This window comes from Vipera berus (genome assembly GCF_964194415.1).
Source record: "Vipera berus genome assembly, chromosome: 10".
NCBI lineage: Eukaryota > Metazoa > Chordata > Lepidosauria > Squamata > Viperidae > Vipera > Vipera berus.
The window spans coordinates 19,765,413-19,786,064 of NC_138213.1; the positions used below are offsets into that span (position 1 = coordinate 19,765,413).

The window sequence follows — 20,652 nt, forward strand, 5'->3', positions numbered from 1 at the left end:
AAACCCCCCCCAAAATTAATCTGATTACACAGGGTTAGAGATATAAGGTAAAAATATAACCAACAAAAATTATGTGCTCAGCACTGAAAATATGCTGCCTGCATAAAATGTTATCAGCTCCAGTTGGATCAACCGCCTCAAATAAAGATCCAGCATAAGTACAACTTTGGGGCCACAACATAAATATGTTCCTCTTTCCCATTATCTGCTTGTTAAGCTCTATTCGCCCCTTTGCATTTTAAAAAGGAGGCATTGCATGGGATGCTTTGTAGCTGATACTGTTACTAAGATCCTTGAGACCTTTTCTATTCTCATTGGGTGTGAATGAAAAGGCCACACCGTTCTGCACCCAATCTCTGGGCTCGGCCCTAATCTCTCCTGGTTAAATATGCAGACTCAGTCATTATCCCTTATCTTATCAGAAATGTGCTAATAAGTCTCTAAGCTGCAATAAAAGCAATTTCATCCAAGTGTCAAAGCCAAAGGAACACAAACCCTGGCAATTCCCACTATACAGTGCCTCTAATTGTTTCTGACCTCCTAGCATTTTGATCTAAAAATAATGCTAGTTTAACATTTGTCCTGCTTGCAAAATAACCCATTTATTCAAACAAAGCCAGCCATTGAGTCTTATTAAAGTGCTCAGTGAGCTGACTGTCAAATTATCTTCATTATTTAAGATTAATTTAAGTGTTATTATGGACCAGAATTAAATAAACTTGGCAGAATGTGTTCAGCAGGCTACTGACAGCTGTTCAGGCTAAATCTACAAGTTCTCTCTCTTTACTACCCAGGAAACACAGCCGCTCTGCTTTAATTGACAAAAAGAGACCTTCTACCTGGACAAAACGTTGATCTCCACTTTCTCCCCTTTCTAGAAATCAAAATGAGCCAATAGTAGTACTTGCATTTCTAAGTTTCTCCCAACAATAAACCTGTAATTGTCAGGATTTGGGATCAGCTCCTTGAAAGTCTTCACAGAATGCTACACAGCATCATCTCAACCATCTACTGTGGAGACTTTGCACAGCTTCTTGGGCAGCAGATGCGCAAAACCAAACCATTTTGAACTTAATGTCGCTTTTCCTTTCTATGGGACCATGTATCACAGCGTTCCTGGCCAGCAAGGCCTTTGGCAGACCTGCGGAACTTGGCATTTGGTGAAGCCAACTGCACAACCGCACATTCAGATCGGTATCAAACCGCCCTCTCGATCCCCCACTTGGTTCCTGAAGAAGATCCCGTTCCAAATTACGTTTTTTGGAATGGCTTGAGAAAAGCCCTTTAAATGAATGTTAACCATACTGAGGGTGGATGACCATTTGGGATGGTCTGAGGACCCCTACTTTGGTCAGTGGGTTGGACCAGTGTCCTCTAAGGTCCATTTTAACCTATAATTCTGTGACGTTTCTGACTAGAAATCTGTCAGCATTCATTTTTCTTTGTAGAGAACCAGCTCTAGACAAATCTGGTGGCCATTGCTTCTTTGCCTTCTCAAAGAGATCCATTCTCCAGCCATTGCTTGAAGAAGGTGTTTGGAAGAGATCTGCCCCAGATACATGGGGGCTTCAGAAGGACCACCTGCGGAGGCTGTCCCAGGACAGCGGTCTACTTGGGCGACCTTCAGAGAGTTCCTCGCTACGAGGAGAGGAAATGAGCTCCAGGCAAGGGCCACTGTGCTCTGGGCTGGTTGAGGCAGCAAAATTTGCTGGAGCACTTCAGTAGCCCTGCAGACGGAGAGCGCTCGGTGACACACGCTTTTCAGCCCCAGAATCCTGGTTGGCTCAAAGGCACTGATAAAGAAACAGCCCCGAGCGGAGATAACCTTTCCAACCTAGGGAGAGAATTCAGCAGCAGAAGGTAAAGTCCCACCTGGCTTGATAAGACTGTATACTCTGCACACACGGCTTTTGAGCCGTGGAGGCGAAGCCAAGACGGGATGACTCAGAGAACTCCCAGCCAAAGAGCCACACTTTGACACAGTGCTACTCTGGTGGAGATTTCTGACAAGAGGAACGTTCGGTGAGCATTGCAGCAGATCACTGGGCGGCGTCTGCAAAACATTTCCTCCCCTGACGGTCTGCTCCCAGACAGCCCTGAGACGGCATGCCTTCTGCCCCTTCTGGACAGCGTCTGGGATCCAGTTGTAGGGTGATTCCACAAACTTGCCAAGGTCTGCAAGGCTTGCCAGAGACGGCTGCCAGAGCTCCCGGAGGAGAGGGGAAACCCTGGCTTGGTATTCTGCCCTCGGCTGACCCTTTATGGCCTCCTCCACCTGATGTTTTCCAGCTCAATAGCGAGGCTGCTGCTCTGATGCCTTCCTCGTTTTACTTTGCTCCTCCCCCCACAACAGCTGACTGAAGCCCCTGGAGTTACACAAACGATTCAAAGACGCTGCTGTTACTTTTGGAACAAGAACTGGAGTTCTAAGCCCAGTTTCCCAAAATGGATCCACCTTGCCCAGCTGCTACAAACGACTTCCATATTGCACTGGTGTTGCTTAGGAGACTGGCTGATGAAAAGAAAATGTTCCTTAAAGGCAGAGCATTTAAAATCACTTCCTAGAACTGCAAAGAGGCCAAGTTCAGATTTAAACTCCAGTCAGGCACCAACCCTCTGGGTATTTTTAGGCCATTCCTTGTCTCATTCCACCTAAACCTGTCTACTCCACAAGGCTGTTGTGCGCTTTCATGGCATTCTGCATGCACTTGTGTTTTGAAACACTTTCGCATCGATGCCACGCTTTCCCAGCCCACCTTTGCGCCCTAACGAAGTTACTCACCCCACCAAAATTTCGGAAACGTGCCAGGACTTCATTGTTGATGAAACAGGCCTGAGCTGGATTAGCCAAGGCCTGGTCCAAGACGTGGTCAATGAAATAGATGCCAGGCTCCACGGTCAGCACCATGCCTTCGAGAAGGGAACGGGCGGTTCGCAAACTCCGGAGACCCGGCAAGTCAATGCGATCAACTCCCTGGGAAAAGGAACGGGTGCATAAATTCAGTGAGAAGCTTGTGGTATCTTTCAGCCCTCCATCCACATGGAAGTGCACAAGAAAGGCCACGGTAGCTGAAAAGACTAATGGATTGGGCCAGGATGTTCCTTACTGCTCCGAGTTCATGACAGTAGTTATAAGATTAAGCCTTCCTGATAAGCTACGTGCTCAAAGGTTCCTGGGAGGAATACTGATCTACGTGGGTCCCCCGAAATATGCTAGAGGTTATGATGCCTGAATGGTTCCGATCCAGTCTGGTCTATGAAAGTCCTTTCGTGGTTTCAGGGTTTGCCTGCAGCTCCCCCACACGGCCATTTGTTAGCAGACATAACCTAGGAGTACACGGGGGTTGCTCAACACACCTAATGAGTGGGCAAAATGCTTCAGGAACAGATCTGAATTGGGTTGGCTGCACAATGTGGAGAGTTCAGAACTGACCTCTGGGTAGCCGCCTACATCGTGGACGTCAATTCCAAGAAAGTGTCCCAGCCCGTGAGGCATAAATACGGCACCCAGATGGACCTTCACCATGTCATCAACGTTGCCGTGGAGAATGCCAATTTTCTTAAGTTCTTCCAGATGGACTCGGTCTGCCAGACGGTGCATTTCAGGCCAGGCCACCCCTTAGGAGAAAAAAGAAAAGTCCTATTACTTAAATATTCTTATAAATAGACATTTTCTTACTGTGCATGTCCATTTTCTGAGTCCCACCAGAGAGAATTCTCCACCCCACAATGGAGGGTCCGTTTGGAGATAGTAGGCAGGGCCCCATCTTGAATGCCTTGTCCTGGGAATGGAGCCGTTTGCTTGCCTTTCAAACTGAAGTTACTGAAAAGACACGGGAGGTTCGCAAATTCGCTCTCCTAGTTAAAGCCCTAGTTAACTCCTGGGCTGGTGAAAGCCCTAAGACACTTGTGTCTGGCCCATGGGCCACATGTGGCCCTAGACAGCTGGTAATTCAGGCCCACGAGATCATAAACATTTAACATTATGTGATTTATGCACATTAATTATATATTTTATATACGGCCCAAGACAATTGCTCTTCACTCAGTGCAGCCCAGGGTAAGCCAAAAGGCTGGATACCCATGCCCTAGCATACGCATTCATACAACACGCCAAAGTTTCTTGTGGCTTAGCGTGTTGTATGAACTAGCTTCTTTATGGTTTATGGCTCAGGATGTTTGGTAAATACATAAGATGTGTCAGTTTTAGATTTAGCTTTGTTGGGCAAGCCTAGTCTGAAAGAAACATGCAACCTTTGCCCAGCTGGAAAGAAGAAATAGGGGGGAAATTTCAGCTCCCCCTTTATATATTATATATTATATTATATTAATTTAATTTCTATACCACCCTTCTCCCAAAGGACTCAGGGCGGTGAACAGGGCAATACATAAAAACAAGATACAAAAATTAAAAATTATTAAAAAGAAAGTAAACAGTGCCCATAATAAATTAATACAGATTAACAGTTAAAATCCATTTATAAAATCCAACCCCATCCCATCAGGCCAGGCCAGCTTGTTCAAAGAGATGGGTTTTAAGATCGCGCTGGAAGGAGCGGAGATCGGGCGCCATCCGGAGCTCGACCGGAAGATGGTTCCAACGATCCGGTGCACCCACAGAGAACGCCCTCCCCCTGGGGGCCACCAGTCAGCATTCTTTGACCGGTGGCACCCTGAGGAGGCCCTCTCTGTGGGAGCGTATGTATGTATGGCACAGGCAGAAGCCATAGGTGGGTCAGAGGGGAAAATGTCGTAAGAAAAAAAATATCACATTCTCCCGAGTTTCTTTGAAGGCTTCATCTTAGAATCTGACCTGGTGAGTTCAAGTAGGGTCAGGGCAGCAATACTGGCAGACTACGTTGCCACTACTTCCCAGAAGATGCCCTTGCCGAACCTGGCACATCTTTATCCACCTTGTGATGTTTTGTGGATGTGCGCTCTGAGGTTTGCGTGGCGGCCTTACAAAGCTCTTGCCCTGGAGAATTGCCTTGAATCTTCAGAGCAGCTTTCCTGAGTCTGCCTCAGCCGAGTTTGGGCAAAAGAAGCTTTGCCCATCTTTGTCTGTCTCCTTTTACGGTGTATTGAGGAGGAGCTCAATCTTCAAATTCCTACACACCAAGGACCTGTCTAGTTAAAAACTGCCTGGACAAGGCTCCTCCTGGTGAGGATGATTTAAAACAAAATGATTGCAAAGTGCTTTGTGTGATTTGTGAAAACGAGAAATAATATTTGGAATAAAAGAGTTGGATTAAAGCTCCACCTGATCCTTGCTTGCAACAGATGTCCTGGGTTCACTCTTCAGATGCTCGTTTTGTTGATGGTTCTGGCTGTGAGGAGAACATCTGAAGGGTAAGGCCAGGCAACTAACTACAGGTTCACTGGGGGGGGGGGCGCTGATGAGTACAACGAAGGCTCTGTCTGGTTCCAGATTTGTGATCTAGAAATGGCAGGTGGGTAAAACAGCCACCATCCCTTTAATTGATTTCATAATTTAACTCAGCCCCCATCCCAGCCTTGAGAGAAGGCACAGCAGACTGAAAAGCTATTGCTTTTGCTCACAGACTGGCAGCATCTGGGATTTCACTGTATTTAAAATAATTTAGTATTTAAATTATTGGTGGCACAGTGGTGAGAATGCAGCATTACAGGTTGACTCTGCCCACTGCCAGGAGTTCGATCCGAACCGGCTCAAGATTGACCCAGCCTTCCATCCTTCCAAGGTCGGTAAAATGAGGACCCAGACTGTTGGGGGGTATGGGCTGACTCTATAAATCGCTTTAGAGAGGGCCATAAAGCACTATAAAGTGGCATATAAGTCTTAAGTGCTATTGCTATTTAGCCCCCATGTAAACCCCCTTAAGAAAAAAGATCCAAAACTCATGACTTGGTCTTCAGTTTAGGACAGTACTTCAGTTTGAAATTTTATCAGGAGAAGCTTTCTTAGAGTAAAGCAAACTCTGAAGGACTTTGAATGCTGTATCAGCTTCCCATAATACTGTATCTTAGCTTCGGGGAAGGATTCCAGTTGAGGAGGAATGTGTGGGACCAACAGGAAAACGCTGCTACTCCTTGGAATCCCCCAATATTAATGATCTCAAGACCTTCACCAGGGTCAGGAAACCAGCTTCCGTGAGGTCCAGGGAATGCTATTAAAATCACTGCCTTTCATTTTCTGGCTCACTTTAGGTGCTAAAGAAGAAGAGAAGCATCAGAAAAGGATAAAGAATTTGCTTCTGGCCACTTGGACCCCCAAAGCATTTACAGAATACAGAATCAGAGTTGGAAGGAAGGTCTTCTAGTCCAACCCTCTGCTTGCGCATTTCTCCCTTTGCTTTGCATAGTGAACCTTGCAGAAAGACTATTCAAAAGCAAATCTACACTCAGACAACCAGCCAATGGTGGAAAACTGATGGTGAGATGGACAAATTCCTGTGAGCCAATCAGCTACCAGGTTGGGGATTTATGCCAGAAGGCCCACCTTTATTGCTTTCTTCTACCCACCATGGTAATTTTCCAGGCTACGGGAGCTGCAGTAGTGTCTAAATGGGAAGTAAGACACTTCCTCTCTCAGTAGACACCTTCCAAGGAGAGTCCCTGCTCACTAGTTGTAGGAAGAAGCCTCCAGGAGACTCAAGGGATTGTATCTCAGTCCCCCACCACCACATGAAATTAATATCAATGGGAGAAGTAGGGCCAGTACTTAGGCTGAATTTGCAAAGCAAAATCATGATTTCCGCTTCCAGCCAGCAACTCCTATCCATTATTAGACAGAATCCCGAGAATTGAGACATCCCCAGGAGTGCCAATAAACTATTATTTCAGACATCTGGGTGACCTGCAGCACACTGCTCTTTCCTCTTGGACACACTGAGGTTTCACTTGCACACCCAGGGGCTTTGACACATTTCTCCTTTTTGCAGTGGATGAATCCTCCCCAGAGTCTGGTTGCTGAACGAAGTCAAGGAGCCAAGAAGTGAGCTGTGCCTGGTTCTGGTTGGTGCAGAATCACCAACAGTCGGCAATTTCTCAGCCATGGAGAAGGTGCAATTTCTCTGCACCTTTTCCACTTGCTTTGTGCCCCCTCAGTGAAGGAGGCAGCTTCTGGAGGTGGGCGAAGCTACACACACACACACACACACACACACACACCCCACTAAAAAAAAGAATATACCGAAAGCTGAGGAGGCAGTGAAGCATTCTCCCATCGCTGAGCATCAACAGAAATTGAGCCCTGCCATGTCTCTGGGAGGAAGGCCAGGAAGAAGAGAGGCAGGCCTTGCTCATCTATTCCACAGGAGCATCTCGCCCAGCTAAGAACAACGCAAAGTGGTTTGCAAATCAGAGGAGCCCAGGTGGTGCTAACAGCTCAGCTGCCAAGGCCTGCTTGAGCATAGCGAGTGGGAGCAACATGCTGAAGAGACGCCATGCATGCACTGTGCTCTGGGGGGGTCACGGCCAGAGCCAGAACCAGCCTCATGTGCAGCTGCCACGTGACAAGTCCTGGCGTGGCTCTCTTTGAGCAGATGGCCTTGGTGGGGCTCCGGGCACCCTTGTGGAAAGGTTTGTTGGGAGTTTATAGGCTGAAACTGGAGGAGTGAAGGGCTAATGTTTTTATTTAGGCGCTACATCAATGTGCTAAGGAGATGGCAGACTACAAACTGCTGGTCTGCAGGAGCACAAGAAAACAACCCGCGCCAAGAACCGTGGTGGTTGTGGTTGATCAAGTCACTTCTGGCTCCTGGTGACTGCAGGGACAAGACTCTTATGAATTTTGGGGCAACATTTTCAGAAGTGGCTGTCTAGTTGTAGACCTGGCCCCAAACCACCCAGCTGGCTTTATGCCCCAGGCTGAACTGGACGTCCTGACCTCTTAGCGTCTCATTCAGCACCGTAACTACTAGTAGAGAGATTCCGGTTGGGGGCGGGGGAGGGAGGTATTTCTTGTATTGTTTATGATTCATTTTCCACCATTCACATCACCAAATTATATCAATACACTTGACCTGTTTTCTAATCAACTTTCTCTACTAATAGCCCGTGCAAGGTCTTACATATTCGCTAAAAGATTTGTAAGCTCATCTTTTTTTGATTAACTGTAGGTGTCGAAGATCGAAATCACAAAGCCTAATAAAACACATGAACATCTGCAATAATAATAAAAACAATAAGGAAGTCTCATTAAAACATGCCGTATGCATAATGGCACCCATAAACGTTTTATCGCTCTGAGAGACCAAGGTGAACAGATAAAACTTTTAGGGCAAGAGCAGGTAAGTCTTGGGGTCACGTGTGATCCTCCAAACCACAATTGCTGAAAACTGCCAGCAAAGTTCTCACCAATTTGAGGTAGACAGAAAAAACAACAACAGGGTGCTATAAAGCTGTAAAAAGAATCGCCTCGAGGCGATTCCTGAACCCAGAAAAAATCCTGGCCCTGCCTAGGCATGGACATCATCCAGACCACCCTGCGTGGCTGACCCAATCCTAGCTGCTCTGCTCTTTCAAAGCATGGGAATTGTAGTCCAAGCCATGGGGAGCTGCCACCTTTGCACGGTGGGCTTTAGCAACTGGAGCAAAGCTGCTGCTTCCGCAGGTGGGAAATCCTAAGGGCTCCTCAGGGTTAGTTCTAAGGAGAGCTTTGTTTTCTGGATGGAGGTAGGAAATCATATTTCAATGAATAAAACCTTAGCGATAAATATCCTTTCTTAACAGTCTTGTAAGAAAATTGCACTTTTCACCCTTTTCACCCGCACAGCTTTCTAAGGGCTGGTGTGGACAGGACAGCGTGGGATTAATTAGCAGAGTACACACAGGCTCTGCAAATACCAAGTCAACGATAATTTCACGTAGAGCTTGCAGATTTAGCAGAAATTTGCAGGGGTGCCAGACTTTTATCTTTCTAAAGGTTCTTTTCAGCATTTCTGGAGAGCAGCAGGATCCTAGCTTTGACTTCTTGCTGTAATTATACCATTGACGATGTACAAGTAGACCCAAAGGAGATTTTAAGAGCTGTTTCTGGATGTTAATCGAGAAGTAACCTTGGTTACTTCAAGTAACCAAAATACAATACTTAGGGAATCCTAGTTCTAAGCCCAGCCTGGAATTAATAACAAGAGAACTACTCCTCTGTGCCAGTCTCTCTCCAAGCAAACGATTTTCCTGCATTAGCAGCTCCTCTCCAGAACGAACATCCCAGACCAGCCACAGACCAGGCCAGGCCAGGATTCAGCACAGGTGGACTGTCAGCCGTGTGAAACTGAGGAGGAAGAAACGTCTGCTGTAGAAATCAGGCTGCCAGAGTTTGAAAAGCTAACTGAACCATCGGGTCTCCTGAACTGTACGTGGAAACGTGTGTATCTCTCACTGAGACTGCATTGGAGATGCCGAGAACTACCAGCTGAATAAGACTTTCAAGCTGGAAAGCCCTCCCTTACATCATTCATCTCATCACAGCACAGCAGAAAATCCCAGTTAGGTATAAAGGTAAAGGTTCCCCCGCACATGCGTGCTAGTCGTCTCCAATTCTAGGGGCCGGTGCTCATCTCCGTTTCAAAGTCGAAGAGCCAGCGCTTGTCCGAGGACGTCTCCATGGTCGTGTGGCCGGCATGACTAGACGCCAAAGGTGCACGGAACGCTGTTACCTTCCCACCGGAGTGGTCCCTATTTTTCTACTTGCATTTTTACGTGCTTTCGAACTGCTAGGTTGCCAGAAGCTGGGACGAGTAACAGGCGCTCACTCTGTCACACGGCACTCGGGATTCGACCCGCCAAACTGCCGACCTTCTGATCGACAAGCTTAGCATCCTAACCCACTGAGCCACCGCGTCCCTGTCAGTTAGGTATAATAAACGCTAATAAATACTTCCTTGCGAACTCCAGTAGAGATCAAAGACACTGGAAGTTTTTGTTTCTCCAAAGGAAGAAAGGAAAGGCTACAGGGGAAAAAAATAAAGATGGAGAAAGACAGCTTGTCGATCAGAAGGTCGGCAGTTTGGCGGGTCGAATCCCAAGTGCCGCGTAGCAGAGTGAGCTCCTGTTACTCGTCCCAGCTTCTGCTAACCTAGCAGTTCGAAAGCACGTAAAAAATGCAAGTAGAAAAATAGGGACCACTACGGTGGGAAGGTAACAGTGTTCCATGCGCCTTTGGCGTCTAGTCATGCCGGCCACATGACCACGGAGACGTCCTCGGACAAGCGCTGGCTCTTCGGCTTTGAAACGGAGATGAGCACCGGCCCCTAGAGTCGGAAACAACCAGCACGCATGTGCGGGGGAACCTTTACCCTTACTTTTCCTAGAGATTCAGCACAAGCATTTCAAGCATTTCATTAAAGGGAATGCCAGAATATCAAGAAAAGCCAAAAATCAACTTAGAAGGCCGACAGCTCCGGATGAACCATCGACGCCTCCCAAAACTCTCATTGTTTCTGTTAGTACAATGTACAATTTCTTTTAAAGGGAGAGGTTTTCAGTATACTACAACCAATCAATTAATCAATCAGAATGGAGCTAGAAAGGACCTTGGAGGTCTTCTAGTCCAACCCCTTGCTCCAGCAGAAGACCCTATTTCATTTCAGACAAGTGGCTGTCCAGTCTTTTCTTAAAAACCTCCAGTGATGAAGGACCCACGATTTCTGGAGGCAGGTTGTTCCACTGGTTAATTGTCCTCACTGTCAGGAAGTTTCCCCTTAATTCCCGGTTGCTTCTCTCTTTGATCGGTTTCCAACCATCGTTTCTTGTCCTGCCCTCAGATGCTTTGGAGAATAACGTGACCCCCCCTCCTCTGTGGCACCCCCTTAAATACTGGAACCCCGCTATAATGTCCCCCCTAATCCTTCTTTTCTCTAGACTGGCCATGCCCAGTTCCTGCAACCGTTCTTCCTATGTTTTTACAATTACAATACTGCCTCTTCTCTGCAGCCGCCAACGTGTCGGACAACAGAAGCCATCACAAACTATTTGGGCTGGGGAGGATGGCACCGGTGGTCCAAGAACTGCAGAAAGTGCCATGGTGAGGGAATTCGCCATATAGAGATCCCACAAAAGGGAACGTGCGTTCATTTATGGCAGATGTTTTTATCAGAAAAGGGAGGAAGCACAATATTTATTCTCCTTAGTTGCTCTATATATTCCAGTCCTCTGGGTGACCGCTGAACTTTCTTAAGTATATAGCTTCCCATTTTTGTCTCGACATTTCTTCACCCCAATCCCGACCCTCCCTCCCCCCCGCCATCAGTCATGGTGGCTGGCCATCTGAAAGCTGTCCTTAAGGCCAAGGCCCTTCAGGATCTCCACTGGATCTGGCAGGAGAGGGCCTTTTCTGCCCAGTGCTCGCCTCCTGGGACCTCAGCCACAGTCTCACCCTGACCCCGCTGGCCTTTAGCAAGGCCTTGGAGACCGGCTTTGCGCTGCGTCTGTTCCTTGGTGTGATGACTATTGACGCAAAAGCGGGCTAGTTAATGTCTGCGTGAAAAGAGAACTGGGGATGAACAGGCAGCTCAGGAGACTCTCTGCTCCTGCTTTTTTTAAATTAGTTTAGAATACAAAATGCAAAACAAAATGGTGGAAAAATAAGGAAAGGAGAAGGGAAGAGAAAAGTATAGGGCTAAAGGGAAAAAGAAAGAAAGGACTCCCTCTGGTGCGGTGGAATAAGACAACAGCATCAAACCTCAACTTTTTACTTTTACATAATGGTATAAACTAACCGTTTCTATAACAACAAACCTCCCTAATCAGCAAAACCCAAAATCAAAGTTTCATTTCCCCCCCCACCTCAAGCATAAAAGTCCAGAAGCGGTTTCCAAGCAGAAACAAAAGTATTTTTTTTCCTTTAATCAAAGCAGTCGATTTTAGCCATCTCTGTTAATTCAGTCAACTTTGGCCACCATTCATCCACTATGGGAATCAAAGCGTCCTTCCATTTTTGTGCAGGAGGCCCCCTGCTTCAAGTCCAAGGAAGGGGGAGTCTCTCAGCTGCCCCCCCAGAAGATGTAAGAGCTGAGAGAGAGCAAGGGAAGAGCAACAAGAGAAGGGGACAGGACTTCTGCTTTGGGCTTGGCTCCTACAAACCGGGTCCCTGCTCATACCTGATCTACAGCTCCCAACATAAATGCAATCTTCGTTTGGAAAATAGTCCCCTAGCCCAGCATTAACCACGGGGCGCTATACCCAAAAAGCAAAAGGGCAGAGAACTCACGCAGAAACTAACATGCAAAAGTGGAGATGACGCACCTCCTCCTCTGCACTAATCCTTCACTTCTCCCTCCCTCTCTCTCTCTCTCTCCTCCAATTGCACCAAGAGTGCCATATCCAAATGCCAACCTGCACCTGGAATGATCATACACACCCTTGATTTATTTATAGATCCATCTCCTCCTCTCCCTGCCCCATCAAATCCCGGGCAATTAACCTTGGCCCCCTCGACTCTGGTTCGAAGCTGGCCAACAGTCAGCCAGGTTTGCACAGCCTAACTGGACTACCTTTGGACTTTGTTGCTCGAGACATCTGCACTCCGCAAAAATCTGCTGATGGGGCGTCTGCTTCTCAATTCCCTGCCAAGAGAGACGCAGTGCAGTGCAGGCCAGAGAACCAACGGGCGGCCTCCTTGCCAGAGCCAGAAACAGACTCCGTCTTGCTTTATTGGTGAGCTTCGGTGGCTCAGCATCTACAGAAGCAGTGGTCCAGACCTGGCATATTGCCAATGGTCTCTCTCTTTCTCAGTCCCTTCACATATGTGGAGTCTTGGAGAAACTGAAAGAAACTCTGCCCCGCTGCATTAATGTTAGCTGTATTAAGAAAACAAATACAAGCGTGTGAACAAATCAGCGGAGAAATCCCAACGTTAGAGGCTCAGTCGGAAACACAGCAGCTTCCCACAAATGTCAAGGACAGCGCTGGCATCACTCCGACCTTCTTCCATCCAACACTTTTCAAAATCGAAAGGATCCAACCGTCCTTTTCGCTTTTTTCAATCCAAACTTTCAAGATTCCTAGCTTTTCAATTAACTCTTATTTACTTCCTGTGCTCTTTATTTTTGGATATGCATTGCTTTAGGAAAGAGAACGGAAGCACACGCCACTGCGAATAAGCGGCTCTATTTGTCCCTGGGAAAGTTACGCCAGTTATTTTGTCCGAAGGCATCGGGAAAAGCTTCCCATTTTCACCACTGAAGGAAGCTGCTCGCAGAAACCGGCAGTCAAAAAGCATCTCATTTGCCCGGTCAGGGGGAGGGAGGAGGGTGGAAGGGAGGCAGGAGGTGCTTCCTTCCTGGCCAGACAAAAAGTCTAAAGTGAGGAAGGAGGAGGAGAAGGAGAACAGCATGAAAAGCCAGAGAGCCCATCAGGCCTGGAGGTGAAAGCACCAAACTTAGGAAGCAGGAGAGGCTGAGTTCAAGTCCTGCCTTAGCCAGGAAAAACAGCAGGGTGGCTTTCTCAGCCCAACAGGGGGAAGAAAGCATGCTGGATATCTTCACTGCCTTAAAGTGATTTGCGGAAATAATAAGGGGGCCCAAAGCATGAGGAATTATCATTACAGTGTTACTTCCAACAGTTCGGGACTGAGGAGTAAATGGACTGCCCCGGGGCTGCCTGTATTTTGGGCTCCCTTGAAGGCTGGTCTCGCCATCTGAAGCTTCAACAGGGACCATCTTTCTTTCAAAGGAAACAAAGGGATGGAGAAGGCCCAGATCTAAACTTGGCCACGAGATGGAAGGTAGACCTCACATCTGAGCGTGTGTGTGTGTGTGTTGGGGTAAGTGTGACAAAGGCAAAATCCTCATTGATCAGATCCAACAGACGCCTCTGCCATTTTTTTCATTGATTGAAACCTAGGCTTTTAACTGCTTAACTGCTTCATGTATGTTAAACTTCTGCTTGGCTGTCTCGAGTTCTAGCCAAAGTGCAAAGTGGAATAAATCAGGTACATTTGTTCCTTAAAACAGCAGCTTGGCGGCGGTGTTTGCAGAAGGTGCTTTGAGGCTGCAGATGACTTGAGTGTTGTTGAACAGTCAGCTGCCTTTTGGCGTCTGCTCTGCCTCAGCGTCCATCCAGCACCTGCCCCCTTGTTCCCATACAAAAGAAGAAATAAAAAGGAAGCAGAGACACTCCTTGAGGCTCCCCTGAACTTCCCTTCCTTGACCTGAAGGTGCTTTTTTCAAAAGGCTTTCTCTGTTTTTCCTTAAAGACATTTTGCTTCTTGTCCAAGAAGCTGCTTTAGATCTCAGCAGAACTGAAGAAGCTTCTTGGATGAGAAATGAAACATCTTCAAGGAAAAACAAAGTCCAGTTGCCTTTAGAAAAAAGCACCTTTGGGCCAGGCATGACCTACATCAGGGGTAGGCCACCTTGGCTCTTTTATGACTCGTGGACTTCAACTCCCAGAATTCCTGAGCCAGCATGGCTCAGCTTGGAAACCTCTCTCTTTCCCCTCAGCATGGCTCGCTTAGGAATTCTGGGAGTTGAAGTCCACAAGTCATGAAGGGGCCATAGTTCCCCCATGCTGGCTCAGGAATTCTGGGAGTTGAAGTCCACGAGTCATGAAGGGGCCTAGGCCTAGGCCAGGGGTAGGCAACCTTGGCTCTTTTATGACTTGTGGACTTCAACTCCCAGAATCCCTGAGCCAGCATGGCTCAGCTTGGAAGCCTCTCCCTTTCCCCTCAGCATGGCTGGCTCAGGAATTCTGGGAGTTGAAGTCCACAAGTCATAAAGCGGCCTAGGCCTAGGCCAGGGGTAGGCCACCTTGGCTCTTTTATGACTCGTGGACTTCAACTCCCAGAATCCCTGAGCCAGCACGGCTCAGCTTGGAAGCCTCTCCCTTTCCCCTCAGCGTGGCTGGCTCAGGAATTCTGGGAGTTGAAGTCCATGAGTCATAAAAGAGCCTACCCGACCTAGATGACTGAGAATCTCCATAGACAGTCCTTTCCTTGAGTTGTTCCAGAACAACTTCAAGAACTGATCTGTAATTTTTTGTATTTTCTTCTCCCTTTTTCTCTTCCCCCCTTACATTGTGAGTCTGAGGAGAGAGGCTCATTCCGGTGGCCAAAGTAAGATTGGCCAACTGGGGTTTTGCACCACAGTGCTTGGTGGAAGGGGGGGGGGCTGCAACTTTAAGCTCGGCTGTGGTGGTCACTTGCACACCATCCCACCCCTGGCAGTTGCCACCCCAGCCCAGGACCCCAACAGAACACTCTTTTCTTTAAAGTAGTACAACAACGAAAGAGACGTGGTGGCGCAGTGGTTAGAATGCAATATTGAAGGCTCACCCTGCCGACTGCCAAGAGTTCGATCCTGACCGGCTCAAGGTTGACTCAGCCCTTCCATCTTTTTTTTAGGTCGGTAAAATGAGGACCCAGATTGTTGGGGGCAAGAGGCTGATTAGAGAGAGCTGGAAAGCACCGGAACCTTTTCTGGTATCAAGAAAGCAGAGCTATTGTCTACTAGTGATCATCGGCTGTCGCAGAAAGAACTGGACAACAGGCAAAAGGCCATCAAAGAGGTGCCAGAAAGAGGGCATTTGAGGCAGGATGACCACAGGTCAAAAAGCCAAGAAGGCAACCACAGTGGGGCAGCTGAAGGTCTTCCATCTTGATTTTTTTTAATTACCCCCTTGGACCCCCTGACCAGAGAGACGGGTCAAGAACAGGCAGTGCTAGCCCCAGTCGGAGGGCACTGTGAAGGGGGGCTGGCATACTCCTCCTCTCCCCACGTTTATGTTGGCAGAGACTGATTGTTGTTGTTGTTGTTTTACCTGGCTTGACGCTGCTGAACACTGCCCGCGATGATTTGTACACGGCCTCGTAGATAGCCTTCTGGTCAGGAGTGAATTTTCCGTTGGCTGGAAAGGTGCAGGTGATGTCTGAACCGTAGCAATAATACTCTCCTCCCATGTCAAAGAGGCTGCAGAAAAGGAAAAAAGAAAAAAAACCCGTTTGGGTCTGAATTTGAACTGCAGCATTATTACAAAGTTGTCTATGCAGTGAGGCCAATTATAGATGTCATCAGAACAGACTCCATTGCAAAGATAAAGCCGGAAGAGTTGCCATTTTTCCTCCTTGAACAATTGAATGTCAGGATGGTCCTTTCCCAAGGCCATCTCGACATTCCTTCATAGCTGGAAAAGCAATTAAATATGTGTGACAGGGGGCTGTTTCCCCTTTCAGTCATTCCCCCAGCTGTTTTAAATAACTATCGTCCGGTCTCCAACCTCCGCTTTCTGACGAAGGTTGTTGAGAATGTGGTGGCCCATCAGCTTCCTCTGTTCCTGGATGAAGCGGATTATCTGGACCCGTACCAATCGGGTTTCAGGCCTGGGCACAGCACGGAGACGGCATTGGTCGCGCTGGTGAATGATCTCTGGAGGGCTCGGGACAGGGGCTGCTCCTCTGTCCTAGTCCTATTAGATCTCTCAGCGGCTTTCGATACCATCGACCATGGTATCCTACTGCAGCGTCTCAGGGGGTTGGGAGTGGGAGGCACAGTTTTGCGGTGGTTCTCCTCCTATCTCCTGGGCCGCTCGCAGTCGGTGTTGATGGGAGGGCAGAGGTCCGCCCCGAGGCCTCTTGTTTGTGGAGTTCCTCAGGGGTCGGTTCTCTCGCCCCTCCTGTTCAACATCTATATGAAGCCGCTGGGCGAGATCATTCGTGGTTTTGGGGTGGGGTATCATCAGTACGCTGATGATACCCAACTTTTTTTCTCCACCCCATACCACCCCAGTGATGCCCTCGCCGTGATGTCCCGTTGCCTGGAAGCGGTCCGGGTCTGGATGGGGAGAAACAGGCTTCGTCTCAATCCTGCCAATCCTGGCTGTGCATACCGGCATCTCGGGTCAACCAGACTATTCCATCTCTAACGATGGGGGGTGAGGTGCTACCCCCCGTTGATAGGGCTCGCAACTTCGGCGTCCTCCTGGATTCGCAGCTCACTTTTGAAGACCATATAGGAGCCGTGACCAGGGGGGCTTTTGCCCAGGTTCGCCTGGTGCGCCAGTTGCGACCCTACCTGGACCAAGATGCCCTACGCACAGTCACTCATGCGCTCGTGACCTGTTTAGACTACTGCAACGCTCTCTACATGGGGCTGCCCTTGAGGACCACCCGGAGGCTTCAGCTGGTGCAGAATGCAGCCGCGTGAGTTGTGATGGGGGTCTCCCGATACTCCCATGTAACACCTCTACTCCGCGAGCTGCATTGGCTTCCGGTTGCCCTTTGGGTGAGATTCAAGGTGCTGGTGATGACTTATAAAGCCCTAAATGGCGAGGGTCCGGGATATTTGAGGGAACACCTGCTGCCAGCATCAAGCTCCCTTCGTCCAGTGCGCTCCCACAGGAAGGGTCCCCTCAGGGTGCCGCCGGTGAAAGATTGCCGGCGGGTAACACCCAGGGGTAGGGCCTTCTCAGTGGGTGCGCCTGCCCTGTGGAACCAGCTGCCTGCGGAGCTTAGGACTGCCCCCAACCTCCGTTCATTCCGCCGGGACCTGAAGACCTGGCTCTTCGAGCTCTCTGGCCCAGGCTGAGAATTTTTTAATTTTAATTTTAACTGGGTTTTTAATTTTCTCAGGGTTTTATTTAATCTTTTTAAATTTGTTTTAACGTTTGTATTGACTTTCTTTTAAATGCCCTGTAAACCGCCCTGAGTCCTTCGGGAAAGGGCGGTATATAAATCTAAATAAAATAAATAAATAAATAAATAAATTCAAAGATGGAAAACTTCCAACAGTCTGTATGTAGAGGTTTCACTGGCTGTGTTTTCACAACACAATTAGCCTGGTTACTGAATTAATCCATTTTTCTGGATATGGACTACACCCAGAGTTATAAAATATCCAATCAGGTTGGTTTACATAATATGCTAATCTACAAAAAATAACAATGTATACTGTTTTGTGAATGCTATGCCTTCAATCTAGTTAAGAATGTTGCCAGCTGTCCATTCCTCATCTCCATACTTTTAATACCACAATTAGGAAATAAAACGTTACTTAGCAATAGAATTGCTGCAAAAAATTAACTTAGTCTTCTAAATCCAAGTTTTATCTCCAGCCTGATTAAGGAAATGAAAAACTGGTTCTCTGATTTGGTCACCTTGAGGCCATTTCACTTTGTCACCTGAATTTGGCCTGGAAGCTAAACACTGATATACATACATACATACATACATACATACATACACACATACATACATACATACATACTGTGTGTGTGTATGTATATGTATATATGTATGTGTGTATTATGTATGTATGATGTATGGATACAGACACGTGTGTGTGTGTGTGTGTGTGTGTGTGTATGTATTCATATTCTTTTTTCTTGGCTGCAATCTTTCTGACAGAACATCTTACCCAGCCTTAGCTACAAAATACCTATGATTTGACTCTTTTGACATAAACTGTTTCTTTGGCAAAGCAGTTCAACATCCAAAGTTGTTACTAGTCCCTTAAGAATATCTCTCTCATCTCCCTCCCCCCCATGAATCCCTGCCATCCAAAGAATCAATGAGCAGCTGCTGATCTGACCCACTCTGTAGCAATGCAGGCACTGAGAGTGCCCCCCCAGCCTCTCTGCCCAGCTCCAGCGATCATGGCCAAGGGTCACAGGGGACCAGCACTGCAACTACACAGACCCCCATCCCCTAGGAGCTTCCTTGTCACAATACACAGGCATCAGGAGGACCCAAGAGAGACATTTATCCAGTGACTCAATAATTGGGGGCATTCCTGTGGCGGCAAGGGACACCCCAAAGCATCCATGGGAGCCTAAGAATTACTCCAAAAGTGGGACGAGAGCTTAAGAATTGAAATGGTGCCCCATATGCTTCTTCTAGTGCCCTGAAACTCCCACAGCCCCCCCCCCAAAGCCTGCATCTTTGGCCTCTCTTTCTCTGGGCAAACCCTGCCCCCCCCAACATAGCCCAAATAACCATCAAAAGCTCACTGCATTGTGTGAACCCAACATAAAGTATCTGTGGGTTCTATTCAACTCGGCCTGAAATCCTGCTCTACTGATTCAGTTAGAAAATCAGTGGCACCACACAGGTGGCTGTTTCCATTGGCATTCAGCTGGGAGGCTCGATCTGTTGTTTTCAATGCCACACGGCTGCCACCGCTTACAAATTCCAACTGGAATGGCAACCTGCCTATGAATCTTGGCCATTTCAAGGCCAGAAGGGGCCCAACAGGAAAGGGCTGGTGGACACCTTGGGCTCTTGCTGAATATTTCAGCAGCCAAGAGTGATCTGCATGCACCTGACCTCCATAGTTTGCTTACTTCCCACTTGCATTTATGCCCTGGGCACATGTGTGCACCGGCTTATGAAACTCCCGCAGCCCTTCATCAGTCAGCCTTAGGTGACGGATGAGATGCCACGAGGGTCTGCTGGTTACGCAAGCAACGTGGGCATCCTGTGAGAATTCTCTGGGCAGCCCATGGAGAGTTATGTAAAAAATGAAATCTCTGCTGAAATACTGCGTGATCAGAAAAGGCCACAGGGAGCTGTATCGACGGCTTTCATTCGTTCCAGGGACTTTCAGGAGCTGGCCTGGGAGTGGCAGCCAGTTTGGCCAATCTTTCCCCTGGACATCTGTGCTGGAGTCCCGGCACCCGGCTAGAACATTTTGCTCCCAGTGCACTGATCAAACAGTTGGAGATTAAACTCCCAGGGCAAAAGTCATTCTTTTGATGATTGCCTTTTACTGTAAATAGCACCATGCCTACCCCATGTATGCAAAAGGTCATCGCTTCCATTTCTGCCATGAATGGGAGACACAGCACACAAAGTGTTGAATTCCATTCCTAGAACACCGAATGAGTTGTCTTTGGCACGGGACCAAGCTGTGATGTGCTGTGACTTAAGCAGGCCAGCTTCCAAAGGCCAAGGTGCTTGCAGGGCTCCTGAAATCAAGGAGCCTCATTCCTCGGCCTTTGAGGGCAGGAACCAGACATCTGGTCCCCTGAGAAGGTTGGTTGCAGAAGCCAACTTTGGGCCAACGGAGAAAACAAGTCTGGTTTTCAGAGACGATCTCAGACTAAATCCAAGTTCTCCCTCTCCTTAGCTCCAATGGCATTTGCTCCTCAACGGGAAGCTCCTTGCAAAATCCTTTCGACTCAGCCCTTTAAAGTTATCCAGTGTGGGATGTAAGTCCAAGTCCTGGAACGGACAAAAGGGGAGGCGGCTGGCGCTGGAGGTTTTTTAATGAGTCATTGCTTTGGCTATTTCGCTATTCACTTAGACAAGAGGTAGGGAAGGATGGCCCATTTATGTCTTGTGGATTTCAACGCCCAGAATTCCTCAGCCAGCATGGTTGGCTCCGGAATTCTGGGAGTCGAAGTCTGTAAGTCATAAAAGGCCATCGTTCCCCCACCCCTGAGTTAGATCATGCTGAGTTGCATCTATGTTGGCTGGAAGCAGTGCATTTATGTTCTCATTGTATCAGTGGGCTGCCATGGAAACACGGGGGGGGGGGTAGGTAGTTTTTAAGAGGAAAAAAACCCTCTTGTAATGGAACATTTGAGGGGTCTAACAGTAAAACGCAGAGGGTAGAAGCATTCTGTAATTGTTCTGCAAGGGATAAAATTGCAAAGGGAGATGGAGAAAACTTGAACTCCACAGTGCACATCCAAACCTGGGGCTGCAGTTTCACTGGGCACCCTGAACAGGGAGAA

General features: G+C 47.9%; 1 protein-coding gene across 1 annotated transcript in view; it reads right to left on the bottom strand.

Annotated features, from left to right (window-relative positions):
- PEPD (peptidase D) overlaps positions 1-20,652 on the bottom strand; it is a 178,911-nt gene that overhangs the window by 4,811 nt on the left and 153,448 nt on the right. The window contains exons 12-14 of the mRNA XM_081335811.1: positions 15,742-15,890; positions 3,434-3,618; positions 2,783-2,974 (exon numbers count right to left, since the gene is read on the bottom strand). Coding sequence (XP_081191937.1) covers positions 2,783-2,974; positions 3,434-3,618; positions 15,742-15,890 — 526 coding nt within the window. The remainder of the gene's footprint in view (positions 1-2,782; positions 2,975-3,433; positions 3,619-15,741; positions 15,891-20,652) is intronic.